The sequence below is a fragment of the Mustela erminea genome, chromosome 6, assembly GCF_009829155.1.
Source record: "Mustela erminea isolate mMusErm1 chromosome 6, mMusErm1.Pri, whole genome shotgun sequence".
In the NCBI taxonomy this organism is placed as follows: Eukaryota; Metazoa; Chordata; class Mammalia; order Carnivora; family Mustelidae; genus Mustela; species Mustela erminea.
In genome coordinates this window covers 117,355,063-117,375,952 of record NC_045619.1, presented here as the reverse complement: position 1 = coordinate 117,375,952, position 20,890 = coordinate 117,355,063, and the positions used below count along the sequence as shown (strand labels likewise).

Below are 20,890 nucleotides of genomic sequence, written 5' to 3'. Positions count from 1 at the left end.
GAGTTTTTGAGAAACCAAATGCTCATGCCTGAAGCCAGACTTTCTAGATCAGAAACCAAGGGTGGAACCCAGCATTCCATGTTCAGTCTTATGATAACTGCATCTTTCTATAGCAGTGGTTCTAAAACTTCAGAGGATACCAGAGTCATGAAAGGTCCTTTAAAACACATCACAAAACCAGAAAGGGTGAAGTTAGTAGGCTCCAGCCTTCTTCCCCCAAATGCCACTAGGCCCTATGGCTCAGTACCTCCCTTATCACCCCTGCTGGAAGTGCTCATTCTCCAGGTCCTTGTCCAGCCCTCCCTCATCTTACAGATTATCTCTTGCATCTCCTGACCCCACCCCCTCCTCTACATCCTCACTTCTGTGACGCTCCTTGACCTCTGAGCACCTCTCTCTTTTTTACTTCTAATTGATCTATATCCCATCTCATTCACTCCAATCCATTTCTCTTACTGCTCTTGATTATGACAAATTCTTGGCCTGCATTTTCCCTGAACAAAATTTGTCAAGTCCTTCAGTTCCTGTACTCACAAAGTTCTTGCCACTCAGGAACTTGAATTACAGACTTGAGTCCTGCCTACTTTTCCTTGAATCTCAGCTCTTCTCTTTCCACCTGGAACCAGCCTTTCTTCCAACCACACTGAGCTGGGACTTTAATCTTCCTAAAGATTCTGGGCTCTGGCATGCCTCAGAGCCTTTGCACATGCAGACCCCTCTGCTTGGAGAGCCTGAACCCCTGGATCACCTCCTACTCATCCACCCAAGCTCAGTGTAGGCATCTCCTCCTTGGTGAAGACCCTCTGACCCTTTTGACCAAGGATGGTGCTTAGCATAACTTGAGACCAGGAGGGCACATAGAACTTTCACACTGCATTATGGGCGTCTTCTGCTTCTTCTCACCGTGCTGTCCACATCTGGAGACAAGGGAACTGTTCTTGTTCATCTTCCTATCTCTGTCTTCCCTCCTGCTGCTGGTGGCTGACACACAATAAATGTTCCAGAATGAAAACAAATAGAGTATTTCCTCCTTAACAAGTCCTTTAGCATCTGAAGGGTCAGTTTCTTTCTCTGGAAAGTGCTGAGATCAGGATATGGATTCGAGGCTATTTTAGGAGGGCTCAAATGAGAATTTCCAGGACATCTTCACACACCAGTTATCAGCTATAATCACTTCCTGCCTCAGGGTCACACGGGGTTGGACAGAGATGTGGTCCATATTCTAAGAACTTACAGTCCAAAGTGGGAGATGGGACATATGCATAAAAGATAAATAACATAAGGTGACAACCAATGAGCTCCAAAATTGCTGAAGAGGAGGGAACAGAGAGATGAGGTAGAAACATTAAAATGCAGTGCAGAAGATGAACACCAGTCAAGAATTATATTCTGTAAGCAGTGAAAGGATTTGAGCAGGCAGGAGAGGAAGATCGATGTGAAGAAAACAGAGTGGCTAAGTGCTTAGACTTGAATTAATTAAGACTGTGTGGTTGTTAACTGCCAGCCACATACTAACTGTGCAACGTTGGGTCAGTTACTTAACCTGTCTCTCAATTGACTCACCTGCAAAACAGGGCTAGTGATAGTTATTTCATAGGGCATTTTGAGGATTGATGAGAAAAACTTGAGAATATCACATAGTGCTTTTCAATCAACCTAGTGCCTACTTTAAACAATGGGGTATGTTCCTCCATCTAGTTACCTCAAATGATGTTTTCCATAAGGAAAGCCAATGAAACCACCAGCCTTGTTGGTTTTATTTAATTCATAAGACTGTTCAACATATTTCTTCCTTGGTTTTGCAACCCAGCTAATAATATAATAATAACAATTATTATTATTATTATTATTATATATGTAATATATATTGTAATACATATGTAAAATTATATATATATTTATATATGTTATATATATGTAAAATTATTATTATTATATATGTAAAATAAATTTTACCCAGAATTATGGCTCTGTATATTTAAAAACTGCTATATAAACCCATCAACTTACAGAAAATTTCTGAATGAATACTTTTTGTATATTTCTCATCTTTGCAAGTATTTAGCTAGAAAAAAGTAACAAATTACTCAGTGGTGACTAGCATTTTTTGCAACAAGAGTACATAATGTTATTTCAGTAATTTCTAAAACGATGAACTCAGTCAAAGGATTCAAAAGACTGTAAAATTATCTCTACTTTTTGTTTGCTTCTCAGAGAAAAGCAGGTTTCTTACCTTTCATTGCTCCCCTAAGACATTTGAATGTTCGTTCACAGACTTAGTTCCTGTTATACTTAAAAGCTGCAACTAGCTCTTGTATCAGTTTTCCTCCACTGAATTAATGATGGCATAATAAATTTATTTCATTAAAAGCAATTCCAAGTTAGCCTTTTCATTATGGATCAAATGGAAGTGTTAGCCAATCTTCACAAGAATCTTGATTTTATGACATACACAACATATTTTATGTTCATATTAAATAATCTTGTGCTTCAAAGTTGTTTTTTTCATTTTTTTAGAAAATAATGGACTTTTTAAATTGTTTTTTAAAAAGATGTTATTTATTTATTTGAGACAGCCCAAAAGCAGAAGAGATCACAGAGGGAGAAGCTGACTCACCGCTGAGTGGAGAGCCTGATGCAGGGCTCGATCCCGGAACCCCGGCATCATGACCTGAGCCAAAGGCAGACGCTTAACCGACTGAGCCACCCAGGCACCCCGAACTTTATTTTCTGGAACAGTTTTAGGATTACTGAAAAATTGAGTGCAAAGAATAAAAGTTCCCATAAATCCCCTTCCACACACAATTTCTCCTATCACTAACATATTGCACTAGCTGGGACATTTGTTATAAAGGATGAGCCTTATTGATACATAATATTGGTACATAGTTTTTTTGATACGTTATTTTTAACTGAAGTCCACAGTTTACATTAGGATTGACTCTTCTGTTTCACATTCAATGGATTTTGACAAATGTAGCCACCATCACAGTATCATGCAGAATAGTCACTGCCCTAAAAATCCTCTGTGCTCTCACCTACTCATCCCTCCCTCCACCTAACCCGGGGCAATCTGTGATCTTGTTTCCATAGTACTGACTTTCCCAGAGTGTCATACAGTTCAGGTCATATAGCATGTAGGCTTTTCAGACTGGTTTCTTTCACTTAAGAGATATGCATTTAAAGTTCCTCCATGTCTTTTTGCAGTTTGATAGCTTATCTCTTTTTAGCATTGAGTAATACTCCATTGTATGGATGTACCACAGTTTGTTTATGCATTTGCCTATTGAAGGACATCTTGGTTGTATCCAAGTTTGGGCAATTATGAATAAAGCTATTGTAAACATTCGTGTGCAGGTTTTGTGGGGACATAGCTTCCAATTCATTTAAATAGATATAAAGGACTGCACACTTAATTTTGCAAGAAACCACTGAACTCTCTTCCCCCAAACTACCATTCTGTATTTCCACCAGCAGTGAATGAAAAGTTTCTGCTATTTCACGTCTTCCTCAGCACCGACTGGTGCTGTGTTTTGGATTTTAGCCATTTTAATGAGTGTATGGTGGTATCTCATTGTTTAAATCTGCAATTCCCTAATAACATGTTGTTGAACATCTTTTAAAATGTGTTTACCAAGTGCACATCTTTGATGACATATCTATTATCTTTTGCCCATTTTTAAACTGAGTTGCTTTCTTGTTGCTGAGTTTTAAGAATTCTTTGTGTATAGAAAAAAAAAAGAATTCTTTTTTTTTCTTTTTATATTTTGATACCAGTCGTTCATCAGATAATGTTTTATAAAGACTTACTTCCAGTCTGTGGCTTGAGTTTTATTTTTGTGAAAGGTATAAGGTCTGTGTCTAGATTTATTTTTTGCATGTGGAAGTCCACTGTTTGTTCCAGCATCACTTATTAAAAAATACTATCCTTTCTCCATTAAATTGCCTTTTCTCCTTTATCAAAGATGAGTTGACTACCTGGGTCTATTTCTGGGCTCTCTGTTCTGCTCCGTTGATATATTTGTCTATTCTCTCACCAATATCACAATCCTGATTCCTGCAGTTTGAGAGTAAGTCTTGAAGGCAGGTAGTGTCTGTCCTCCAACTTTGTCCTTCTTTTTCAATATTATGCTGGCTATTCTGGGTCTTTTGCCTCTCCATATTAACTGTTAGAATGACTTTGTCAATAACTACAAAATAACTTCTTGGGATTATATTAACTCTGTAGATCAAGTTGGGAGAAACCAAAATCTTGATAATACTGAGTATCCCTATACAGGAACATGAAACATTGGTCCATGTATTTAGTTGACTTCTTTCATCAGATCTTATAAAACATATTTTATTAGATTTATACATAAGTATTTAGTATTTTGGTACTAATAAGTTATTGTTATTGTGTTTTTAAAGTTCTAACCATTCATTGCTGGTATACTGACATTGGCAATTTTTGTCTTCTGTTTTCTTAACCTAACTAGAGGTTTATCAATTTTGTTCATCATTTCAAAGGGCCAGCTTTCAGTTTCATTATTTTCTTTATTGGCCTCCTGGTTTGATTTCATTGATTTCTATTCTAATTTTTATTATTTATTTTCTTTTGCTTATTTTGTGTTTAATTTTTCATTCTTCTTCTAGTTTCTTAAACTGGAAGCTTCGATTGCCAATTTTAGATCTTTCATTCAATGCTATACATTTCCTGCTAAGCTTGGCTTCCACTTCAGTCCACAAACTTTATATTTTCACTTCATTTAGTTAAAAACTTATTTAAATCTCTCTTGAGAATTCTTCGTTAGCCCATGTATTATTTATAAGTGTGTTAAACGTCCAAACTTTTTTTAAAAGTTTCCCAGTAACTTTTTGTTTTTGGTTTCTAGTTTAATTCCATTGTGGTATGACAGCATATTGTGCATATGGCTTACCTTTTTCTAAATTTGGTAAGCTGTGTTTTATGGCTCAGAATATGGTCTATCACAGTGAATGTTTTCCATGAACTTGAGAAAAATGCATATTCTGCTATATTTGGAATATGAAGTATTCCATAAATGTTAATTAGATCTTGCTGATAGTGTTATTCAGGGAAACTATGGCCTTACTAATTTTTTTGACTATTGGGTCTGTTAATTACTGAGAGATTTTGAATTCTCTAACTGTACTAGTAGGTTCATCTATATTTGCTTGCAATTCTATCATTTTTCCCTTAGGTATATTGATGCCTTGTTGTTAGGTACATATGCATTAAGGACTGTTATGTTTCTTGGAGAATTGACCCTTTCACTATTCTGTAATGTCCCTTTTTATCCCCAACAATTCTTTTTTATTTATTTATTTTTTATTTATTTTCAGCATAAGATTATTCATTATTTTTGCACCACACCCAGTGCTCCATGCAATCCATGCCCTCTATAATACCCACCACCTGGTACCCCAACCTCCCACCCCCTCCCCCGCCCCTTCAAAACCCTCAGATTGTTTTTCAGAGTCCATAGTCTCTCATGGTTCACCTCCCCCCCTGCAATTTCCCCCAACTCCCTTCTCTTCTCTAACTCCCCATGTCCTCCATGCTATTTGTTATGCTCCACAAATAAGTGAAATCATATGATAATTGACTCTCTCTGCTTGACTTATTTCACTCAGCATAATCTCTTCCAGTGCCGCCCATGTTGCTACAAAAGTTGGGTATTCATCCTTTCTGATGGAGGCATAATACTCCATAGTGTATATGGACCACATCTTCCTTATGCATTCGTCCGTTGAAGGGCATCTTGGCTCTTTCCACAGTTTGGCGACCGTGGCCATTGCTGCTATAAACATTGGGGTACAGATGGCCCTTCTTTTCACAACATCTGTATCTTTGGGGTAAATACCCAGTAGTGCAATTGCAGGGTCATAGGGAAGCTTTATTTTTAATTTCTTGAGGAATCTCCACACTGTTCTCCAAAGAGGCTGCACCAACTTGCATTCCCACCAACAGTGTAAGACGGTTCCCCTTTCTCCACATCCTCTCCAAAACATGTTGTTTCCTGTCTTGCTAATTTTGGCCATTCTAACTGGTGTAAGGTGGTGTATCTCAATGTGGTTTTAATTTGAATCTCCCTGAGGGCTAGTGAGGATGAACATTTTTTCATGTGTCTGATAGCTACTTGTATGTCTTCATTGGAGAAGTGTCTGTTCATATCTTCTGCCCATTTTTTGATATGATTGTCTGTTTTGTGTGTGTTGAGTTTGAGGAGTTCTTTATAGATTCCGGATATCAATCTTTTGTCTGTACTGTCATTTGCAAATATCTTCTCCCATTCCGTGGGTTGCCTCTTTGTTTTCTTGACTGTTTCCTTTGCTGTGCAGAAGCTTTTAATTTAGATGAAGTCCCAAAAGTTTATTTTCGCTTTTGTTTCCTTTGCCTTTAGAGACATATCTTGAAAGAAGTTGCTGTGGCTGATATCAAAAAAATTACTGCCTACGTTCTCCTCTAGGATTCTGATGGATTCCTGTCTCACGTTGAGGTCTTTTATCCATCCAGCATCCGTTTCTGGTTAAAATGCTTCAAAGTATAGGGATAGAGGGAGCATTCCTGAACCTCATAAAATCTATCTATGAAAGACCCACAGCAAATATTATCCTCAATGAGAAAAAGCTTGCAGCCTTCCTGTTGAGATCAGGAACACGACAAGGAAGCCCACTCTCACCACTCTTGTTCAACATAGAATTAGAAGTCCGAGCAACAGCAATCAGACAACAAAGAGAAATAAAAGGTATCCAAATTGGCAATGAAGAAGTCAAACTCTCTCTCTTCACAGATGACATGATTCTTTACATGGAAAACCCAAAAGACTCCACCCCCAAACTACTAGAACTCATACAGCAATTCAGCAATGTGACAGGATGCAAAGTCAATGTACAGAAATCACTGGCTTTCTTATACACTAACAATGAAAATACAGAAAGGGAAATTAGAGAATCAATTCCATTTACTATAGCACCAAGAACCATAAGATACCTGGAAATAAACCTAACCAAAGAGGTAAAGGATCTGTATTCGAGGAACTACAGAACACTCATGAAAGAAATTGAAGAAGACAAAAAAAGATGGAAGACCATTCCATGCTCTTGAATCAGAAGAATAAATATTGTTAAAATGTCTATACTGCCTAGAGCAATCTATACTTTTAATGCCATTCTGATCAAAATTCCACCAGTATTCTTCAAAGAGCTGGAGCAAATAATCCAAAAATTTGTATGGAATCAGAAGAGACCCCGAATCGCTAAGGAAATATTGAAAAACAAAAATAAAACGGGGGGCATCACGCTGCTGACTTCAAGCTTTACTACAAAGCTGTGATCACCAAGACAGCATGGTACTGGCATAAAAACAGACACATAGACCAGTGGAATGGAGTAGAGAGCCCAGATATGGACCTTCAACTCTATGGGCAAATAATCTTCGACAAAGCAGGAAAAAATATACAGTGGAAAAAAGACAGTCTCTTCAATAAATGGTGCTGGGAAAACTGGACAGCTATATGTAGAAGAATGAAACTCGACCATTCTACAACAATTCTTTTTGCTTTTAAGTCTTCTTTAAATTAATATAGTTACTCCAGTTTTCTCTCTTTTTTTTAAAAGATTTTATTTATGTATTTATTTGGCAGACAAAGATCACAAGTAGGCAGAGAGAGAGAGAGAGAGAGAGAGAGGCCAAGCAGAGAGCCTGATGTGGGACTCAATCCCAGGACCCTGAGACCATGACCTGAGCAGAAGGCAGAGGCTTAACCCACTGAGCCACCCAGGCACCCTCCAGCTTTCTTTTAATTAGTGTTACCTTGCTATTTCTTTCTCCATCTCTTTACTCGTAATCTACATGTCCTTATATTTAAAGTGGGTTTCTTACAGACAGCACATAGGTGGAATCCTGTTTTTTTTAATCCGCTCTCACAATCTGTCTTTTAATTGGCATATTTAGACTAATGATGTTGAAAGTGAGTATTGACATAATGGGATTAATATCTACAACATTTGTTACTGTTTTCTATTCATTGCCCTTTTTCTTTGTTTCTTCTATTGCCTTTCACTCTATTTCTGGGTTTCCTGCTTTTTAAAAAATTTTTATTTTAGCTCTTCATTGTTCCATGATTCACTGTTTATGCACCACACCCAGTGCTCCATGCAATACGTGCCCTCCTTAATACCCACCACCAGGCTCACCTGGTTTTCTGCTTTTAACCGAATATTTTATGTTATTCCATTTTTGCTCCTTTCTTAGCATAACTTAGCATATACTTCTTTAACATTTTTTTCTCAGTGGTTGCACTGGAGTTTGCAATATGTGCGAACATCCTGTTAACAGACTATCCCACTTCCCTGCTCCCATCCCTTATAACATTGCTATTATTCACTCCACTGGTCCATTAGCTATAATCACTGAATACACATGGCTATTATTATTTTGAACTGTTACTCTGTTAGACCAATTAAGAATGCAGAAAACAAAAGTCTTCATCTTCATCTACTGTTTCTCTAATAATTTTCCCTTTTTTATGTAGATCTGAGTTTCTGATGGAAGTAACTTCCATTTTCTCTGCAGAATTTTTCACATTTCTTACAAAGCAGGTCTACTGGAAAGAAATTCCTCAATTTTTCTGTCTATGAAAGTCTATTTCTCCTTCATTTTGTCCAATTTCCATGGACACAGAATTAGAGGTTGGTGGTTTTTCTCTCTCAACACTTTAAGTATTTTACTCCCTTCTTCCTACTTGCATGGTTTCTGAAGAAAGGTCTTATATATTTCTTCTCCTTGCTCCTTTACAGATAAGGTTGTTTTGTTTTGTTTTTCCTTCTGGCTTCTTCAAGATTTTCTCTTTGCCCTTGATTTTCTGCAGTTTGAATACAATATACCTAGGTGAAGATTTTTTGGTATTCAACCTGCTTGGTGATCTCTGAGCTTCCTGATCTGTAGTTTGGTCTCTGTCATTAATCTTTGAAAATTCTCAGCCATAATTACTTAGCACAATTTCTTTTCATGCTGATATTCTCATTGCACATATATTACATTTAAAAAATTGTCCCATGGCTCTGGGAGATTCTGTTTTTATTCTTCTTTCTCTCTGCATTTCAGTTTTGGAAGTTCCTATTGACATTGCTTCAAGCACACAGATTCTCTTGACCATGTTCAATCTTTTCATGAGCCCACAAAAGGCATTCTTCATTTCTGTTACACTGCCTGTGATTTCTAGTATTTCGTTTTGAGTTTTTCTTAGTGTTCCCATCTGTTTGCTTATATTACCCTTCATTTCCTGCATGTTATCATCTTTCCCATTAGAGCCCTTAGGATATTAACCATAGTTGTTTTAAATTTCCAGTCTTATATTCATCACATCTGATGCTTGCTCTGTCTTTTTAAGTTGTGGGGTTTTTTAGTAGTCGTATAATTTCTTGTTGAAAAATGGAAATGATGCAGTAGGTAAAAGGAACTGAGGTAAATAAATCTATAGTGTGAGGTTTTATGTTCACCTGGCTAAGAGCTAGACTATGTTTACTATTTGCTGCAGCTCCTGGGTGTCAGGCTAAAATTTCCTCTGGTGTCCTTGTTTTGTCTCTCCTGTTAATCTTTAGGATTCCCTATATACCTCTTCTTTAATAAACCCAAAGGTGAGCAGTTCTTCTGGTTGTAATCCCGTTATTAGACAGGGATCTTGCTGATATGGTGGTAACGTAGAGCTTGGGGAAAAGAGTTCCACCGTCCTATGATAAGGTCTTGGTCTTTTACTGAGCTTCTGCCTCTGAACTACGACCTTTACAAGTGCTTCTCAGACTTTTTTCTCCTCCTCAGGTGAAAGGAGTAAAGCTAGAAGGGGTGGTAGTTGGGTATTTCCTTTCCCCTGGGTCAGTCAGGTTCTGATATAACCCAGCAGATTAGGGTCTGGAAAAGCAATTTCCCTTGAGGGACGGCATCCCTAAGAACAGAGTACTTTGGTGTATTTCAAAATGGCTTTCCCTCTTCCCCTGCTAAAAGTATGGGAGAATTTTTAGAAATCTTCACTGTGGGGATCTTCTAGGGCTCCTGGAGGTAAAATTCACACAAGTGTGGGGGTGCTCTTCAAAATGGGCTCCTATTAAAGCTTTTAATTCTCAAGTTTGTCCATGCTGAGCCTTTGGCAATTCTTCAATTATAGTTTAAGTGCTCCTACTAAGATACTGGTTCCTACTATGGTTTTTGCTCCTGAGACCCTGATCTGGTAATCTGAGACTCTCTGTATCTGTCTGACTGTCTCTCCAATTTCTGCGCAGTGGTTTGCCCTGTGACGTCAGTTCTCTGAGGGATTTAAAAAGAGTTGGTGATTTTCAGTCTGTTCAGCCTTTTCCTTGTTAAGAGGATGGAGTGATGACTTCCAAGCTCCTTATATGCCAGACTAGATCAAAATTATTTTAAAATACAATACCTGAAGACTTAATATTGTAATCTTATTTAGCTGCAAACTTTTCATTGTCTCATTCTTATTTCTTCCCAATTCTCATGTCCCTATTGCTCCCATTTTCCACACTTGGAGAACACAGGATAGTGGGTTCCAGAGAGAGGCTGACATTCCAATGAAGTGTCATTACCTGGTAACATGGGAGCTGGACCTCTGAAGAGACTCAGTTAGAGAAAACATGCACAGTTTACAAGCTGTTTACCAAACTGTTTGCCTCCCTCAGTACAATGGCTTTAATTTAAACTGACTATATGAACTTGCCTTCATTTGCAATTCTTTTAATTATCCAGCAAACAATTTGATCACAGCTTTAATAAGTCACTCACATTATTACCTCAGAGTTGGAATCAGCTTATATTTTTACTTGAACAACATAAAAGGATAGTCCCTTAACTTCAATGTGAAACCATTTGGGTTGCTTTTCTATTTAAGACACTAGAGAAATCTATTTCCTCCAATACAAAATAGTAAGGAAAAAAATTAAAACTAGAAACTATAATCAAGTTAAAATGAAAATTTCATGGTTACTTTAGACATATCTTTCACAAGCATTCTCCCTGGAATGAGATGGGGGAATCCAAGCTACCAGTCAATCTGTGTGTTCTCTTGGCATGAACACAGAATTAACTGTTTTGATTCCTGGTTTAAAAAACATATATGCATAAATAAACACACACACGCACATACGCGCACACACACGTTATTAAATCAAGTTTGCCTAAGAGAGATTATTATGATAAACCCAGAGTATATCTTTTAAGTTTCTTCTAAATGTTTAGGATATAGACACACAAAGACACTGTTTACTTTGATGACTGGCTCAGTATTAGCTAATCTTGGTAAACTGTGGGTTTACAGAATAGAGCAAATCCCTATCTTTTTACCTCCTTAGCAGGAATAATCTCTAATTCAAACAACACATACTAGTCTCTAGTAAGGGGATTTGCTTGTATCATAGAATTCACCAAACAGATTTGAATAAGCATTAAGTTTATATAAAGCTGAATATGGGAAACATCCCATGAGCTTGGCCAATCATATACGAACAATGTGAACTATTCAAAAGCAAAATTTTATTTTGTAATACCTATTTTTGTGATTATGAGTATACAGCCTGATCCAGGGAAATTAATAGGCAGCTGTTCTTTCTTAGAAATTAATAAACTATCTATTGTATAAGCCCATATACGTGGGGCTACAATGAAACCAGTGAACTTAACGTATGTTCTTCACATACGCCAATACATTTTCACTCATCCGAATGATCAAGTAAAAGCCCATAGCACTCATAGGAAAAGAGCCCCATCCTAAATGGTACAATTAGTGTAGGTGCAATAAAACCACAACATACACACGACCTCATATAGATGTGTCTTAAAGGATGAAGAAAAATAACAATATAATTTATTTTAAAAAAAAAACTCCAAAGATACTATCGATTAAATCTCTGACCACTTCATTTTTCCTGCCTCCTTAAAAGACTCTCAAAGTTTATCTGTGAGGCTTCCTCCTTCAGTTATATTCCCTCTGTCCCCTGATGTCACAAGCTCATTAACTGCGTGAATAGTTCAGCTCACATATGTGAACATTAAAAAAAAAGAAAGAAAGAAAGAATCTATTATCAGAAAAGTGATATGTTAAGGATTCTAAGGAAATCCACAGAAAATGTCCCATTTAGAACATACTCATTTCTTTCTCCTAAAATAAACATAATGAGGCAAAATGTTTGTGTGAAAACAAATAACACAGAAGCACAACTCTTGGAGGAAAAAAAATCTTGATATTTACCAACAGTCTGGGGGGGAAGTGAGATGTGAACACTTAAATGATGCAGTCCATAACATGGATCTGGAGCGTGTCTATGTCAGGCAGAACTTCTCCACATTTGGGGCAGGAATGAATTGGAATATTCCGCTGCTGCTGCTGCCTCCAGTTTCTGTCCTCAGCTCCTGGGAATAGACATTAAAGAAACACTATTCCATTTCTTCCATGTTGTAAGTGGTTTTGTTTGATTTTAATAACAAATGATGAATGTTAACATTTGTTAAATTTTGTAAGTGATACCTAAAGGGGAGTGAATACAGGGAATTTTGGGGGATGGGGTCCTTAAGACATCTACACACATAGAGCAGATCTCCCAGAATGGTACCCGCTTTCCTATTACCTTGAGATTTGGGCTCTAGTCCAAATTGTAGGCATCTGAAAATATGTGGTTTCAGTTCTAGGTGCAGGACAATATGTGCTTTATAATAAAAACAAGAATATCTGAGAGAAAGAATGAGATAGATGAAGATATGAGCTAAAGAGGAGACACTGTGGAGAAAACAGTAAGCAGCACACAGAGAGGCAGCCAGAAAAGTGTGAAGCTTCTCAGAAGCAGAAACAACTGCATTCATTTGGCCCATGCATCTGAGACCCAGGAGGTGGACCAGAGGGGTACAGAGATGGTGGGGACTTCAGGTGAGACAAGCAACAGCAGGGACGTATGAGGAAAGGGCCACACTGTGTCATGCACAAGGCAGGTTAGTGGGAGGACTGAAAAGGGCCCCCTGATGAGACCCATTGCACTTGAGAGGAATTCTAGGTGTAGGTGAGGGCTGCCCAGGCAAAGTAAGTGATGAGAAAGAATGGGTCACGGCATTCCATCCAATTTTAGAACTGGAATGAGGGTCAAGTCTAAATTAAAGAATGCTTGAAATAAGCCTCGACTCTAAGTAGGTCCCACATGTGCAAATTGTGATCGATGCTAGAAGCGACTTCTGACTCCCAGGACATCTCCTTGGTCTGACCTTTTTGGACCAACACAAAGCATTTTGGTCTGAGGACTTTCAGTCAGCCCCTGAAATGTTTGCTTTTGGAGGCTGACAGTGGAGGCAACATTTAACATGGTTTTTGGCTTCTGAGCATATTATCTGAATTGAATAATATGTGAGACAATTACAGATAGTTTGTGTTCAGCAACACCCTTAAACAGAAATACTGACAAGGTGGGTGCCCAGTGGCTCAGTTGGTTAAGCAACTACCTTTGGCTCAGGTCATGATCCCTGAGTCGTAGGATCGAGTCCCACATCGGGCTCGCTGCTCAGCAGGGAGTCTGCTTCTCCTGCTGACCTATCTCCTCTCATGCTTTCTTTTTCTCTCAAATAAATAATAAAATCTTTAAAAAAAAAAAAAAAAGGAAAAGAAATACTGACAAGGCATGAGTTCATGCCCTGAAAGTGGAGGACTTTCTAATGGTCTCATGGCCTTAGATCAGGCGTCAGAGTCAGCTTTTTCTGCTCTGGATGACAACTGGCCACTGACCAGGGACTGTTCATTTTAAAACATTGTGTCCACCTGTGCCTTTTTTTTTGTCCTGGTCTGTGTTTCGAGACTCAGACTTGGGCTGTTTTATTAGTTGGTTAACTAATACCTCCTACCTCTACCTCCTGGCTCTTTGCTATAAAATAAGCTTAGTCAGTTTTCATTGTTAACACATCACCTCCTCTCTGCCTTGGACCTTTTATTCTCACATGGTACTTATGTAAATCCTAGCTTCAAGGTCAAGCTTAAAGTCACACCTTTTCAAGGCCTTTCTCAGCTCTCCTGGCCCCTAGTGATCAACCTGTCCTCTGACCTTCAGCACCATTATTCCTATTACTTAAATATTATCTTGTTTTATGAACCTTCTTTTTATGTGCACATCCTGTCTCTCCAACCAGGCCACACATCACCATGGACCTGGCCAGGCCTTGTGCTCAACTGAGTGTCCCTGACTACAACAGGTGCACTGATGGCCACAGTTGACCATAACAATGAAATACTGTCAAGAGGGGCTACTGTTTAAGGCAGCTTTGTTAGGAAGCTAACAAAATTATAATAATAAAAATAAAATGAAAATCTCAATACAGTCTGTTTGGAATATTGCTTTTTATAAGACAAAAAGCTTATTAGGATAATCATGAATAAATGTGTACTTTGTGATGATTTCTGGATTATAAATATAAGTAGAAGAGTATGTGACTTTTTTTTTTAACATAAATAGGCATTCCTTCTTTAATTACGACAAAAGAAAATCTTCTCCTAAGAAATTAAGGTGCAAGAGATGTTCTTTTTGGACCCAAAACACTGCTACAGACACTTTTGATAACAGAGGTATATGGGTGTTTCTGTGTTACTTAAAACCAGATTAGGGAAAATGTCTGGTGGTGCTCAAGTGGGTAAATACAGCTTTTGGGGAAGAACACAGCTTTACCCTGTGACAGTAAACATGCCTGAGGCCAGTGTTCATGTCAGTGCACAGTAAACTCAGTAAATGTGAACATTATTATGTGCGTAACACCAGGTAATAGGTGAATTTACAAGTTCTGGGAGAGCTTCATTAATGTGGTACTTAGATGCATATTTAGAACACATACGTAATTATAAAATCAAATAGCAGATGAGGACTACAACAGGAAGAAAGTACTTCTGAAATTCAGGAGGGCGAGGTCACATTTTGCTGGATTCCTGGAGATGATATTTGAAATGGGTTTTACAGATGGGGTAGGGGTTCACTGGAAAGCAGTGGAAGGGAGACAGGGAGATGAGTGAGTGAAGGACACTGCATAACCAAGTACACGCAGGTACACAAGCCTAGAGCAAGCTCAAGGAAAGGGGAGTGATTCAGTTGGCTAATAGCTATAGAGAATTAGAGGGAGTTGAAATTAATTAGAGAATTAGAGGGACTCATCATGTTAGCACTGAAGACCTGGTGTTGAAAGTTCGGCTACACCAGGTCTTCAGTGCTAACATGAAGAGTCTGGTGTCTGGATTCAGTTGGTAATGGTAATGGTAATGAAGAAGAGGGTACACAGGAATTAAGGCTGGGGGTACTACATTCTTCACAGTTTGATCTGGAATTTTCATGTAAAATGTAGTGTCTTTACTACATTTGTCCTCAAGCATTCTCTTTACAGGATAGTTATTCCCTGGAACCGTGATCACCTACAATCACATGCAACTCACCTCTCTGAACAAGGTAGGCCTGCTGGTCGGAGTCACTGGTTCTCGCCCCATGACGGCTCTGCATCTCCATCAGGGACTGCCTGCTGGGATGAAAAGCAACAGGATAGTGATGTTCTAATGCCCTGAACTATGACAACATTAGACAGACATTCAACAATGGGATGGAGAAAAAAAAGAGCTGAAAAATAAAAGCAAGGTTCATAGAAACCAGATATTAAGGATTAAGTTGAATGTTAAATATTATTGGCACTAAGACACAGAGTAGTGAAAGAAATGAAAAATATCAATAAGTAAATAACCACACTGTCAACTGATAATGGAATGGATTAGAAAAAAGTGGCATATTTCTAAAACAAGACACTATAGAGCAGTTAGAATGAAATAAACTGCATATATACACACAATCCTCCAACGTTTAAAATCCCAGTGTGAGATAAAGCCAGCTGCAGAATAATGCCTAGTGACCATCCTGTAACTTACACACAGAGAAACAAATATTATGTTGTTTCAAGATATGACATAGGTATTATACTGATACTATGTAGAAGTATACAACAGATGGGGATGTTACCACTCGAGATCCAGGCAGTATAAAATATCCACAATGCAGGGGGGCCTGGGTGGCTCAGTGGGTTAAAGTCTCTGCCTTCAGCTCAGGTCATGATCCCAGGGTCCTGGGATTGAGCCCTACATCGGGCTCTCTGCTCAGCAGGGGAGCTTGCTCCCCCAACCCCTGCCTCTCTCTGCCTGCCTCTGCCTACTTGTGATCTCTGTCAAATAAATAAATAAATAAAATATTTTTAAAAATCCACGATGCAAATCAATGTATATCACTGTCAATTCTGGGTGGAGCACATCATAGCGTGTGACATTCTATCCCTGTATTTTTCTATTTCTATTTCTCTCTGTTTCCAATTTTTCTCAAAATGGACATTTAAAAGACAGAAGTAATTTTAGCCCTATTTTCTTTTAAAACATGTTGCAAAATCGAAGTGTTTATGACTTTGTACCCCTCAGGACAGCAGGACAGGGCTTCGGAACACACAAGGTCATGTCTTCCCAGCATGTCTGAAAGCAAAGAACTTATCACGTTCCCACAGGACACAGCCAGGCCTCGCGGGAAGTCACGCCGAGTGTCAGGGACACAGTCAAGCGAAGTGTGCTCAGCTCATAGGGAGCACCTCAGACAGGCCCCCCATGCTCGGCCTATGCCCTGGGCTGCCAGCGTGCGCTCTCAGCCTTCCTGAGCCTCACCTGCTTCCGTCTTCAAAAACATTATCCTCTTTCAGCAGGACTGCCAGCTGTAGGGCCAGCTGCTCCTTCTCTTCGTGTATCTTCTCTCTCGCTGCTCTTTCAGCGTGGAAGTCCGAACAGTAAACCTCCATCTGGTAGATGTTAGGAGAGACAAAAGTTACTACCTAGACGAACCCATGGATACTCTACAGCCCACTGAGTGACGAGGCACAGGGGGAGTGCTGCCTTCTGTGATTCCCTCATCAGGAACAGGTGTGCACAGTCCTGCTAGAAGCCAGCACATGACTTCCCAACCTTCAGACGGAAGACAAGTTGTGTGTGCGTGTGCATGCATGCGCGCGCACACTTTAGGCAATCAGAACCCAACAGTAACATTGATATAGGTGGTTTAAGTACTGCACATAACATTTGTTCAGTAAAATTCTCCAGTCTTTTTTTTTTTTTCTTTTAGATTTTATTTATTTGACAGAGAGACAGCAAGAGCAGGAACACAAACAAGGGGAGTGGGAGAGGGAAAGTGGGCTTCCTGCCGAGCAGGGAGCCCAATGTGGGGCTCAATCCCAGGACTCTGGGATCATGGCCTGAGCCGAAGGCAGACGCTTAATGACTGAGCTGTCCAGGCACCCTAATTCTCTGGTCATTTTAAAAAAAAATCGTATTCAGGGGCACCTGGGTGGCTCAGTGGGTTAAGCCTCTGCCTTCGGCTCAGGTCATGATCCCAGGGTCCTGGGATCGAGCCCCGCATCAGGCTCTCTGCTCAGGAGGAAGCCTGCTTTCCCCTCTCTCTCTGCCTGCCTCCCTGCCTGCTTGTGATCTCTGTCTGTCAAATAAATAAATAAAAATCTTTATTAAAATAAATAAATAAATAAGTCATATTCAGGATTAGCTTCATATAGTAAATGCTTTATTTACTCTGTCAGGTATATTTACAAAGGCTGGCCTTAAATTAAATTTTAAACAACAATAATAAATAGATGTTATTCATTGCATTCCAAACATGTACAAGGTCTTATGTCAGGTGCCTATATTCTTACCTTACTTCACTTGATCAAAGGTCCTGTGAATGTATAATTGCTATGCTCACTTTACATTCACAAGTTTAACAGCTCTCAGTCTGGGGTAGTTTAGGTATGTTGTCAAGCCAGCACTTGAACCAAGACTGAAGCCTGTATTCTATGCCTCCTTCTCACGGTGGTAGCCAGCCTCCAAGATGGCTTGGGTGATGCTCCCCTCTTGGTATTCACACCCTTCCATAGCCCCCTTCCACAACAAACAGAGCCAACCCATGTAACCACTAGGATATTGCAGAAATGATGGTGCGTGGCTTCTGCCTTGTTCTTCCCTGGGTCACCCGCTGTTGGGGAAGCTTGCTGTCAGGTCATGAGAGTGTGCAAGCTGCCGTGTGGGGAGCCCCACAGGGTGAGGAACTCAGGCCTCCTGCCTGCAGCTATGTGAGTGAGCTGGCTTGGAAACGGGTCTTTCGGTCCATTTTGAGTGCAGCCTCATGAGGGGCCCTGAGTCAGAATCACCCCGCTAAGCTGCTCCTGCATGCCTGACTCACAGAAACCTAAAGATGACAAACACTTGTTGTAGCAGCTGCTAAGCTGGAGGGTAATTTCTAACCTAGAAATATATAAATATTATGTTGTGATAGAGATTTCTTCACTGTTTAAGAATTCTAAAGTAAAAATGAGCTCCTTAATAGTGAAATGAACATTATTCTAATAACAATTTTTAACTTTTTATACTTAAAATTTAGGTTTTCCCCCAAGTTTCATGGTTCTAGGATACAAATATTTATCTCTTACTTTTTTTTAAAAAAGATTTTATTTATTTATTTGACAGAGACACAGCAAGAGAGGGAACACAAGCAGTGGGAGAGGGAGAAGCAGGCAGACGCTTAACGACTGAGCCAACCAGGGGCCCCCTTATCTCTTACTTTTAAAAGTAAAAATTAATAAAAACTTAAATATCACAGTTTTAGTTACAACCTCCCGTCCGCAGCTATGTGATAAAAGGTCCTTTTAAGGGACTTCCTGCCATTTAAGAATGGTCCAACACGGTATGCGATCACTGATGCATCAGGGGAATTTTTGAGACCAATCTCAATTTAAGTTACTGTCTTACTTCTACCAATGATTAGCTTTGAGCCAGTCAGACCTGGGTCATTCTGTCCATTCCTACGTGCCCTGCAGCGACACCAGTGGCTCACATCCCAGGTGCTCAAAAAGAAGTGGCTGAGTGAACGAACGGGATTATCTATCAAAACACAACAAATGTCCGTGTACAGAAGGAAAAGGACATGACAACAATACCATGAGGTACCTGAACAAACAAAATGCTATAAAGGGCTTGGGTTGAAATTCTCTTCCTATAGAAATAAAACTCAAGACCGTACATCCAGTAAATCCAAAGGTGGTTACCTTTGGATTTAATATTTGAGTAATGAGTATATAGGTAGTCACTAGGAAATAATAAACTGTTAACTTTATTATATTAAAAAGAATTTATCTTTATCAGATTGGCAAACATTTAAAAGAATGATGCAAGGAGGTGGGGAAATAGACATTCTTATCTCCTTCGGTGAGAGGATAATTTTGGTTATGCATTTTTGGAAGACAACTTGTTAATATTTATTTAACTTAAAGACAGACATACCCAATAACCCAACCATTCCATGTCTACATCTCACTATAGATTCCACAAGTGCACAGAGACATACATACAAGACTGTTCAGTTCACCATTGTTGGTAATAGCAAGAATATTGGTACAGCCTATACATATTAAAGGACTGGTTAAGTCTATGATGGTAATGCACACTTTGGAATACTATACAACTCTTCAAAAAGATAACAAATGGCTATGAGTACTAATATGGAAGATATCATGAGTGAAGAGTTGTAGTAAAAAAGGTCTACTGCAATCCTACTTTTAATTAAGCAAATAAACAAAATAACAACAAAAGACAAAGGTTCTCTCCCACATTTCCTGTGGTTTTGTATCTCAGGCAGGATTCATTCTCACTGATAACTTTCTGCAAGTCCTCCACCAACTAGAAGCAAGAGTGGGGTCAAATAGTAACAATACGCCATGGTACACAAATTCTTCTCAAGTAAAAGAAGGAATGTATCTCAACTTATTTTCAATAAAACCTTGATATCAAAACCTCAAAATGACATTAGCAAAAGGAAAATTCCAGGCCAATCTTACTCAAGAATATAGACACAAAAGTCCTATGCAAAATATAAGCAAACCAAATCCAGCAATATGTATGAAGGATTATTCAAGAAATGTAATTTGCTTAATATTTAAAAATCAATGTGATTCACCACATTAACAAATTAAAGGAAAAAGGCATGTAATTATCCAACTATATCATTACCAGAAGAAAAAAACATTCCCTCAATAAAATTCAATATCCACTCGAAATAAAAATTTTGGCAAACAAGAAAGAAAAGGGAATTTCCTTGATTCAATAAGTAAGATCAACAAAGGCTATAGCAAACACCATGTACTTAGCAGTAAAATGTTAAAAACACTGCAAGGCTGCCTGCCATCTGCACAACACTTTGTGTAACAGGGGCCCGGTCAGTGTGATAAGGCAAGAAAAAGAAATAAAGCAAAGGAAGAACTGGAAAGGAAAATACCCCAAATAGTCATTATTTAAATGATATGACTGTGAGTGCAAAGAGGTCAAAAGAATATTCAGAGATATTATTAAAATTAAAATGTGAATTGAGCAAGTCTACTGCATACAAAATCAATTTATAAAAATCAGTTGTATTTCTATATAACAGCAGGTGTTAAAAAATGAAGATTTTTAAAAAGGTGCTATTTATAACAGTATCATTGAAATAGAGTATCTATGAATAATTGAATTCTAAGAAGATTAAAAATATTATTTAGAAGGATTAAAAAAATAATACATTATATGTTAATTTAAAAAAAAAAAAGAAAGAAGAAGAATTAAAGAAGGGATGCCCAGATGGCTCAGTCAGTTAAGTGTCTGCCTTTGGCTCAGGTCATGATCCCGGGGTCCCAGGATCAAGCCCTGCATCGGGCTCCCTGCTCAGCAGGGAAGTGTGCTTCTCCCTCTCCCTCTGTCCCTGCTTGTATTTTCTCTCTTGCTCATGCTCTCTCAAATAAATAAATAAAATCTTTAAAAATTAAAAAAAAAGAAGA

The 20,890-nt window shown here is 38.6% G+C and overlaps 1 protein-coding gene across 5 annotated transcripts in view; it reads right to left on the bottom strand.

Moving 5' to 3' along the window:
* Positions 1 to 11,930: 11,930 nt before the first annotated feature.
* OPTN (optineurin) overlaps positions 11,931 to 20,890 on the bottom strand; it is a 46,540-nt gene continuing 37,580 nt past the window's right edge. For 3 of the 5 annotated variants that reach the window (XM_032349423.1, XM_032349422.1, XM_032349421.1), the window contains 3 exons: positions 16,707 to 16,837; positions 15,453 to 15,535; positions 12,288 to 12,415 (listed from right to left, as the gene is read on the bottom strand). In XM_032349423.1, the coding sequence (XP_032205314.1) occupies positions 12,288 to 12,415; positions 15,453 to 15,535; positions 16,707 to 16,837 (342 nt within the window). Of the gene's footprint in view, positions 12,416 to 15,452; positions 15,536 to 16,706; positions 16,838 to 20,890 lie in introns of all 5 variants that reach the window. The other 2 variants (XM_032349424.1, XM_032349426.1) reach the window with 2 other exon arrangements.